The sequence below is a fragment of the Barbus barbus genome, assembly GCF_936440315.1.
Source record: "Barbus barbus genome assembly, chromosome: 41".
Classification (NCBI taxonomy): domain Eukaryota; kingdom Metazoa; phylum Chordata; class Actinopteri; order Cypriniformes; family Cyprinidae; genus Barbus; species Barbus barbus.
Window position 1 is genome coordinate 10,422,831 of NC_136719.1, and position 10,351 is coordinate 10,433,181.

At 39.2% G+C, this 10,351-nt stretch overlaps 1 protein-coding gene across 1 annotated transcript; it reads left to right on the forward strand.

The window, feature by feature from the left end:
* Window positions 1–1,127: 1,127 nt before the first annotated feature.
* On the forward strand, window positions 1,128–8,107 carry LOC306860677 (syntaphilin-like; the record flags this gene model as incomplete). Its single annotated transcript, XM_079402490.1, has 6 exons — window positions 1,128–1,171; window positions 2,379–2,453; window positions 4,487–4,603; window positions 5,242–5,349; window positions 5,450–5,599; window positions 6,478–8,107. The coding sequence occupies 6 exons, from the start codon at window positions 1,128–1,130 to the stop codon at window positions 8,105–8,107; spliced, it is 2,124 nt and encodes a 707-aa protein (XP_079258616.1).
* Between the last annotated feature and the right edge of the window lie 2,244 nt (window positions 8,108–10,351).

Below are 10,351 nucleotides of genomic sequence, written 5' to 3' on the forward strand. Positions count from 1 at the left end.
TAATTTATTTTTTATTTTATTTCATCTTTATTTTAATTAATGAAAATGTTTTTTATGTTTTTTGTTGACAATAATAACACAGGTCTGTTTTGTTTATTTTCATCACCCAACCAACCCCAAGTGTTTGAAAGGTCATGTCATTATAAAGGATTGAGTTGCTTATTATGAGGAGTATATTGCAGTGTGTCGTTGCTTATACTGAGCTGTGCCAGTTCCTTTTTAATTATTTAGATCATTAATCCCTCTTTTCCCTCAGCATGTGTCTCAGGATGCCCAGTGTAGCAGAATCGCTGCTTTTTACCCTTCCTTTTCTCATTTCCTCTTTTGTCCGTTTCTCTCAAATTAAATATTCTAGCTGTATCAGGAATGAAAACGTTTTTAAAAGCTTCTGGGTAGATCTTGATTTCACTGAGTAATCTGATTGTGAAAGTTAAAGCTCTACTATTTCTGTTGTCTGGCTTCACACCAACGCAGATTCAGAGACCAACCAGTCGGTGTCAGCACAATGTTAAATATATTACAGCTCCGCAAGCAATGCTGCTGCCAGGTCTGCTGAGTGTGAAGAGATCACATAGATTAGATGAAATGGACAGATTCTTATATTTCCTTTTTACTTTGATGGCATGATCTGCTTCACATGATACTGTAAGAGAAAAAATGCATTTAGTTGACATCTTAAAGGGGCAGTTCACCTAAAAGTGAAACCTTTTGAAATCATTTATTCTTCTATGGAACATGAATGGGAAAATGCATTTTCAAAACAAGAGCTTTTTTTATTTTCTGCTTACCAAAGAAAGTCATTTAGGTTTCGATTGACATGGATGGTAAGCGAATGATGACAGAATTACATTTTTGGGTGAATTGTCCCTTTAATAGTATTATAGTGTGGCAACGAACCTGAAATATTTCTTTTTTAGAATGTACCTCCTTAGGAAACTGCTGTAATGTAAATGAGATGAGGGTGGATACATGGTTTGATATAGAAAATAATTTCCTCAAGTCAAACTGACGATATTGCCTGTGTTTTTATTCAGGCTGGCTGCAGCTGAGCTGTTCATGCTGCGTTGACAGGGAGGAAAACAGATCCAGCTGAAGAAGGAGAAAGAAGGGAGAGGACTGCTGACTCCATGTCTTCGCCTTCAAATAAAAGATCTGGCTCCGGATCACGCAAGTATGGCACCTTTTGTCTCTCTTGAAATCTTCTTTCTAACAGACATTCTTTCAAACTTTTCAAGCTGTGTTGGTGCTTTGCTGTAATATCTAACCCTTCTAGCTGCTGTTTAACTCTCTTAATCACAGTAAGATCTCTGCTGCAGTTTAATGACCTTTTGAGCTTCAAGTGTTTCAATAATCCTTTCTGTCTCTTCCGCTGCCGTCATTAATGCATCAGCTGTTTAGCTCTTTCAATTTCTCTCTGCTGTCAAGACCCTTTTTCATCCTACAACTGCCAGATTGTATAAAAACTTCCTGAGGGGCCAGTTTAAAAGATTTATAAGCACATTAATGTACTTGGATATATTAGACATATACACACAAATATACACTATCGTTCAAAAGTTTGGGATTGGTATGATTAGTCTCTTAATCAAAATGCTGTAATATTGTGAAAAATATTATTACATTTTAAAATAACTGGTTTCAAAGACTATTTTTAAAAGTAGTGTATTCCTGTGAATGCAGCGCTGAATTTTCAGCATCATTACTCCAGTCTTTAGTGTCACATGATCCTTCAGAAATCATTCAAAAAAAGCTGATTAGCTGCTTAAGAATTATTTTGCTAAATAAAAGTATTATTTTCTTTCAAAAAGGAACGGCGGAAATGATTTCAAAACAAATAACAAATTTAATCAACTTATAGAAGAAACATTATTCAACAAGCACACATGGATAAAGCAATGTTTTTAATAAGCATATTTAAAATTATGACACAACGAACGTGATTTCTAGTTCAAAAGTTTTGAATTCCTTTTATTGTGTGCATCTCAGAAATATGCTGTTAAGTATAACTTTAAACTAAGAGACAACATCATGCATATCTTCCAATTTAGACCTTTGAGTAAGATTAGCCCAAACATGCTGCCATGCCTCACTCACTCGCATTCTTTTATTAGCATTATTTTACATAACGACTGCAGTAAAATATATGTAATTGTATGAATCACACTTGTACAATTATCCAGTGATATATAAATTAAACAGATACGTCTAAAAATTTAGTTTCCACACATTTCCTGTGTAAGACACGTCTGTGTGCAATTCTGTCCAAATGCAGATCATTTTATAATTTCAAGATATATACTAGTAGTGGCAATGAGTTTTAATGGTAATATTGCAGTAGAGCCCAGCTCTGTGCCTCTGTCTCACCTCTGTTTCCTCAGATTCAACCTGCTGAAGGCCCTACAGCCTAAGCATCGCTTGCAACAAATGCTGTCGTCTCCCACTGCGTCCCCTGTGTGAGAGTCTGATTCAGTACCCTATAGTAGGGCATGACTGTAGTAGTCAACACTGCTGCACTGGGCATTCACACGCCAATTTAAAACCAACCCATTACCTGCTACCACTGATGCTGATGTTGGGGATCTGAGAGGGCAGTTTACGCTGAACTCTCCGGTCTTTGACAGAGGCTCAGAGGAAGAGCAAATGGATCAGTTAATGATCTGTAAATCTGTCCCATGAGAAGCCATTTTGGCTGTGATTGAAATTATAATCTGTGAGATCGACAATGAATGTGATATTTTCACAGTGATTCTAATGAGTGTGTGGCAATGCAGTGCACATATTCATTACACATTAGCCGACTTTTCTTCAAGTAGTCCATATCACTGAAAACATAATGGATGCACCTGGTCTGTCCAACTACCCTGGCTGCTTTTCTCTTTCTCCCTTCTTTTCCTTGCTATCAGTATTGATAGCAGAGTCCTCTTTTTCTCTTTCACTCCTCAAGCACGCTTTGTTTGTTTCGGGTCTTTCACTTTGCTTTTATTTTCTTTGCATTGCTCTCACCTTAATCATGACCTTGGCTTGCTTTCATGGTTAGGTAGTTCAGCAAACCTTTTATAGCCCACCAATGATGGTCCTGGTGGACAGTAGTTATAGTGGCTTGTCATTGTAAATGTGCTGTTTTATTTGGTCTATTTTTATATAACATGTTGAGCTGTTTACCTCAATAGAATTATATTTAGACGTTATTTAGTTATTTTAGTGTACTATTTTTTTTTTATATATATACTACTGTTTTTTTATTTTTTTTCAGTTTCCATTTTAATGCAAGGTTTAGTAATGTTTATGTGTGTATCATTTTTATTAGATATTATTTTAAATTATTTTTTTCTATTTAACTTTAATAGGTTTTTAATATAGTGTTAGTAATTTTAGTACTTCAACTTCAGTTGTCAACTGATTTTTTCTGAGGTTTTCCGTGGTTGCTGCTGATACTGATATTTACTCAAAACTCACTCACAAAATTGAAATAAAAAAAAAATCAGTTCAATAATATCAGATTATCACTGGATTCAAAGTTATCCATTATGCTTGTAAAAACAAAGGAATTGCTTTCTTTCAGCGCTGCTAACCCCAGATTTAATTTTCCCAAAAGAGAATGTTTCTGGGAGATTAAAGAGTCATTATGCTCTAAGCTACCCCATGATCCATTGCTCCTAGAATTTGACAGGTGATTGTGTATTATTATGAATTTGGTAGGCTATGTGAGGGCAGCATGCAGCATGAAATTGCATGTTTAGAAGATCTTGAAATCAGTTAAATAGTTAGAATCCCTTTCGTTTACATAAAAGAGACTTTTAATGCCAGCAAGGATGAAGGAAACAGTGTAATTCTGTCAAAATGAATCCAGCAAGCCTTTGTATAATATGTCCAGCATGATTTTTTATTCTTTTAAGTGTTGCAAAGCAGCTCTGATCCTTCTCAGCCCTGTGATAGTGGTTCTGACAACCATAATGAATAGGAAGCTCCTTTTTATCTTTCTCTCTGTCCTCCCCTGACTGCTGACTTAATTAATTAGTCAGACAATCTGTCAAATAATCTGTCAGATCTGCAACCTCGTGTACAGAGTTTTATGATCGTAATGAAACAAGCTTCATCTCATGTTAATTTCAATTGGATGTTTGAAATGGACTTTAAAATTACATCAACCCAAAGATCGCTTTAACCAAATATTTTGTAAATTGCAATCATTTTTAATTTTAATATTGGGTGTATCAAACCAGGAATTTCAATGACCGATGTATACATAATTTTCAGGAAATTGGAAAAAAATAATTGTGGATACAAATAGAGCATAATGAAAAGCTTACAACCCAGTCCGTATAAGTGGCAGATGATTTCTACCCAGTTTCATCCCATATTTATAAACAAGTTTACAAGAAAATGTCCACAGAAACATTCGTTTGAATTTTTATACAATACAGGTTAAGGTGAACTTTAGGTGTGTGCTATCCTGTGTAATGATTCCTTTTTGTTTGTGGGTCAGTTTTGACTATTGCAGGTTTATAGAGCTAGACTACACACCCATGGAGTCAGGCATTATGGTCTCTATGAGACAGAGCAGAGGATTTCTGACACCAAAGTCCCCGGAACACCACTGTCGGTCAGCGCTCCATCATCCCTTCTGTCTCGTTCTCTTTTTTCTTTCTCTTCTTTTCTTCACTTTTCTTTGTTCTCTGTGTGGCATTGTGTCAGCATGGGTTCCAACTCTTCAACCACAGCACGATGTCCCTATAAAATCCAATCTTTTGATTTTACTGGGGGTTTAAAGCTCGAATTGCATATGTATGTCACAGTTGAAGATGATTTCATGTCTGTGGTGTGCAAAGTGTGAGCCCTCATAAGATGGCTCTGCTGTCAATTTCTGCTTGTTTAGCTGCCCTTTTTTTGTCATAATTGATTCATGATGGAAATGTATCATGATTTGTCATCTGTGCCTCAGCACATAATACAACTGTTTGTATTACTGTGCAATTTGTGCTTTCAGTTTTATGTGAGCTGCGTGCCTTTTCTTTTTTACATCCATAAAAGGTGTTCTCCCCCCTAGTTGACTGTATGTATAGAGGCATGTTAGTCAATTTGTACCATAAGTAGGCATGTTTGATTTTGTGTTTCATGGAATTGTACTTTTTGTTTGTTCATGTTAGTTTGTGTTTGTGCATTCTATTTATTCCTCATCCTGCATCCTCCTAAGTGGCCTTGAAAGTGACACTCTGAAATTGTGATTCTGTTATTCTACAGACGGAGTCCAGCACCTGTCAGTAACCGTGATCCCTATGGAAATGCCTCTCTCAGCAGCAGTAGCAATTCAGGGTCATGCAAGGGCAGTGACGGAAGCCCAACCCATAGGTGAGACACAACTCACCCATAGACCAGTGATGCATTGCTCCTTTCTCTTCTTTCTTGTTTGTTTATATGTAGTATATACCACTTTTCTCATCCATATCAGGCGTCACATAAAATACACCTCCTGCAATGATAACCATGGTATCCGGCCCCCTCCACCTGAGCAATATCTTACCCCACTGCAACAGAAAGAGGTGTGTATCAGACACCTAAGAGCACGGCTCAAAGAAACCATCGATAGACTCCAGGACAGGTGAGACACGAATCATTCATAAAATGAGGGCCCATGCACTAATGATCTCATCAGTTTACGAAGTAATTTGTTTTATTTTTAAGCAGCTTTGAGCGGAAGTTAATTAAAATTATTCCTTTATTTTGGAATTGTTATACAAATTTGCACTTGGTTGATTTCTAGACCATGTAACAATTATATATCAAGTTGCTAACCGCTGAATATTAGCATTTAGACTGTGTAATTTGTAATTTATTTCCCTCTGTTGTAAGGACTTTAATCTAAATATTTATAACTTTTCTAAACTTTTTATTTTGAAGGCAGGCTCCATTTGTCTAATGGCAAGGAAATTTTAATGTGCTCTTCAAGCTGCTTTGTATAATGTTCTGAAGAAAGCTATTGGTCAGCATTGGTGTGGACATATGCTGACCAATAGCTCATTTATCACAATGGCAGTTGTTCGCCTGGTCCTGTACATGTTTGCTTACTGCGCTCAGTTTTGGGCAAACTACTTTTTAAGTCAATTACCTGAGTCATAAAGGCCATGTGACTAATTATTCTAGGCACATTCCCTTTCTCCCACTGGTCAAACGAATAGAAGGTCTTTCCCCAAACTCCAGTGACACAAGCCATTGTGTTACTATGTTGGGTAGCTCCAACAGATTGATGTTTAAACTGTCACAATGTTCAAGGAAAGTACAATTTTCAAAGAAAGTAAACTATCAGTCAATGCCATATAGTTGGCAAGTCACATTGTACTGGGATAGAAAAAAGTATAAAGTTAAAACATTTCACACAGCAGTTTTAATTTTGGTCTTTCACCCACCAGTCACTTCTTGACATTCCTTGCTTGCTTTACTCTTTTGACATCCTCTGTCTTTTTTCTCCACCTTCCTTAGGGACACTGAGATTGATGAGTTGCGTACTCAGCTGTCTCGTATGCAAGAGGATTGGATTGAAGAGGAGTGCCACCGCGTGGAGGCCCAGCTGGCTCTGAAGGAGGCTCGCAGGGAGATCCAGCAGCTTAAGCAGGTTGTCGATGTTGTCAGATCCAGTTTGGGAGACACCGACACTGGAGTGCAAAAGTGCTTCCAAGACATAAACCTCCAGAACCACAAGCTGGAGTCTTTATTGCAGAACATGGAGCTTGCTCAGATCGGGACGCCCAAAACAGGAGAAACCCTGGCAGGTGGAGGGGTGGTGGGGGCAGGGCTGGAGGTCAGCGAGGGCCTGGCGGAGTCTTCCGAAGGCTCCCCAGCTCACTCGCTTACCCGCAGCTCTACCTACACCAAGCTAAGTGACCAGACTGGCCAGGAACGTGGAGGTCATGAAAATGGGTGTGACATTCCATGTTTCTCAGGCGAGGGCACGCAGGACAGTGGGTTTGTTTGCTGTGGAGAAAGTGGAAGAGGAGCAAGCAAGGCAGATCTGCTCCTGGAGGCTGCGTTTTTGTCTCAAGAGACAGCCTCGCTGCTCAATGCGTACTCCCGCCTGCCACACTCCTCCACCTATGACGCACTGAGCATCAGCGAGCCGAGAGTTGTGCCACTCTGCTGCAGTGGGACCGGGACGGGGGCCACTGTTAGTGTAAGTCATCCATGTCTGTCGCATCATCACCTATACCTGCATCACCTGCGTGAGCAAGGCATTCAAACTGACTACGGCCATGCCCCTGCTTTGGCCCCTGCCCACGGTCCCAGTACATCCTTTAACTCTGATCTGGACACTATTGCTGAGCGCACCTTCCACTCCCAGGCATGTAGTCCAACCTCTACCTGGATGTCTGATGAGGGAGATGATCTGGAGTCCGTAGCCACAGAATCAGCCATTACGGCAACAATTGCCACAGCTTCTGTCGTCACAGACTTTTCCACTAAGTCTGCACCAGCTGTTGCAATGGAACCTTGGGCACCAATTGCATCTGTTCCAAAAGGACCTGCAACTTTAGCGTTGGAGTCCTCGGTCAAGGAGACAACTGTTTCAGAGCTCCTTACAGTCTTACCAATAACCACAACAGCTTTGACCACGGAGACTATTGGATCCCAAGTAACCAACTCTGTTCAACCTCAACCTGTAACAGACCCTTTGCCAAACCCTGGCACCTCACCTTGCTCCATGCAGCCATTGGTTGAGACTGAAGGAGAGCCCCTTCCACAGACCACTCAGCCTTGTAGTGGAATAACAGAGGCTGGGGCTGAAGGGGATCATGTCATAAATATAGATTCAGACGATGAAGATGAGGTTGATGAGAGTGCTACGAATACAGAGTCCAAGTCATCTGGCTGTGGTTTACCAACAAAAAACTACTGGAGCCAGCACTTCCTAGTGGATTTGCTTGCGGTGGTCGTGCCAGTGGTCCCCACAGTGGCGTGGCTCTGTCGGGGTCCATACCGTGTTGGTCAGCCAATGTACCATATTGGTTCTCTCTTGCGGGGTTGTTGCACTGTGGCCCTCCATTCCCTGCGTCGAGGAGGAGGCCTTCGGCACTACCCCGCAGGAGGAGGGGGTCCAGGGGGAATGAGTATATGAGACCAGCACTTCTCTCTGGAGAAGCCTTGAAGCCAGTGATATCACTGTTCTTCTGTCAGATGTGCAATTAGAGAGTGGTTAACACATGTATAAATTAATTGAGGCAACCAGTAGAAGGATAGTGTCTGGGCACAGCACCTTAATGCTGTGGTTCTCTATGGTCTATATCCAAGACAAGATAAGAATGAGGAAGGGGAATCACTAGCATGTATTTACACCTACAAATAAGATGCTCATGAAGTTCAGGACTTCAAAAGAGCTTTCACCTTTTTCCACAACTACTACCCTGAGTAAAGAGGAGAGATGATGTGTTCTGAATGATGGACTGACACAATGACATTAACTCAGCTTTGTGAGTGACACTAAAAGATCCCCTTTAATATGATTGTATTACCCTTATTTAGAGTGAAGAGATGCAATAAGTGATGGGAAGAAACTGTCCTTTTGTGCGTCCCTCTTACTGTCACCGCAGAGGGTGTGTGTCGTATGTGTTTGTATTGATTTATCTGAGCGAGTGTTGTGTTGTGTTAATGTACAGTGCAACCAAAGTACCTGGGTTACTAATGGCCATCATTGTTGTAGCCGTGAGTTCAGTCGTTAGCTGTCCCATTACTTATGCCTGTGTGGCATAAGAGCAGAACAGTCATCTTTTGCCCTTAAGGAGCCAGGCAAGCGCCTGCTGAGCTATTTATATGCTTTGCATATACCACTGGTATCCTAGTGCTATAAATGCTGTCAAAAAGTGATACTTAGTCCATCTGGAGTCTTTTAGATAATGTATTCTTTATTCTAGAATCAATTATGTGGGAAAGTTTGATGGTTCAGAATTGCCCTGTATAGTTGAATGCTAAATTGTGTATTTAGGAAAAGCGTAATGCATTTTAAGTAATAATATGAACAGTAAGAAAGATTGAGCGTTTGGACAATGATCATGGTTAAATGACTTTAATAGGGTCATGGGAGCTTTTTCACCAGAAATGAATTTTATGATTTTGTTTCACTCTGTGATTTTCACTGTGTGACCATCAAAGAAACTGTCAAAGCCAGATGTTTTTGGATAAAATGCTAATCTTTAACAATAGGTCTAATTTTCATGTTCACTGTTAGTCTAGGTTATATAATTACAGCTGGATGTGACTGGCAACAGCCGGCATGAGAGTTGCTAAATGCTAAATAAGGAAACAGCTGAACTTAATTTAGTATTACACCCTGCTAAACAAAACTATTAGTAGCTACAAATGTTATTAAATGTTTGATAATATGTTATTGCTGAAATACTATGTACCATAATTCCCAGTTACTTGGTTAAAAAGTGGAATGAACTAAGCTTAAAATTTAAAGCAGTGAAAGTAAATTAAATATTTACTGCATGCAGAAACAAATTTTAATTTAGAATTCTCTGCTTTCTGCTTTTTCCAAACATTTGGCAATGACTTCATGTACCCTATGATGTTCATGTTGACCGTTTATTTGACTGACACTTGGTGACGTGTGACATTTAATGACATGTCGATTGCACTATAATTCACATAAGCGATTACTTGAAGTATACTTGATTGTGAGTTTCTGTCTGTCCAAAGGCCAGTGCATACGTGTGGATTTGTGGTTCAGGGTTAGATTTGACGAACACCACCATTTCAAAAAATCAACATTGATTCATAAATTCACGTGAATATTTATGCTTTGTGTACACGTGACAGATGGATTGATTTGCCTGTCAGCAGTGTACCAGATAATCACTATTGTAGTTATTTGTCTCACATATTGTCTTATCTTCTGTTCCTCAAAATCATGAATAGCTGCTGCCTTTCTGTCTACCTCCTCTGATATTGTGTACAGTACAGTGTGATATAGGCTTTATTTGTTGTCTATTTGCAAAGTTCTCATTTAAATAATTTACCGCTTTCTGTTGTGCAGATTTGATGTGGCGTCTGGAACGTTTTTCAGCACTTGATATTTATTCTTTGCACTTCTTGACAATCTTAATGTGTGCTTTAAGTGGTGGTAAATGGGCATATATGTCTTTAATTTATAGTCTAGTCCCTGCACTTTTTCACCTCATTCCAACTGAGCACTTATTAAAGAAGCTCGCTTAGATTTAATGAAGGCATCTATGTTCCTGATTTTTTTTTTTTTTAATGACTCATGTATGTTGAAATTATGAATGTGTGGCTTTCAGATAGTTCTGTCTTTTGGCTTATCAGAATCTGAGGTGTATCTGAGGTTAAATGAGATTGTAATGCT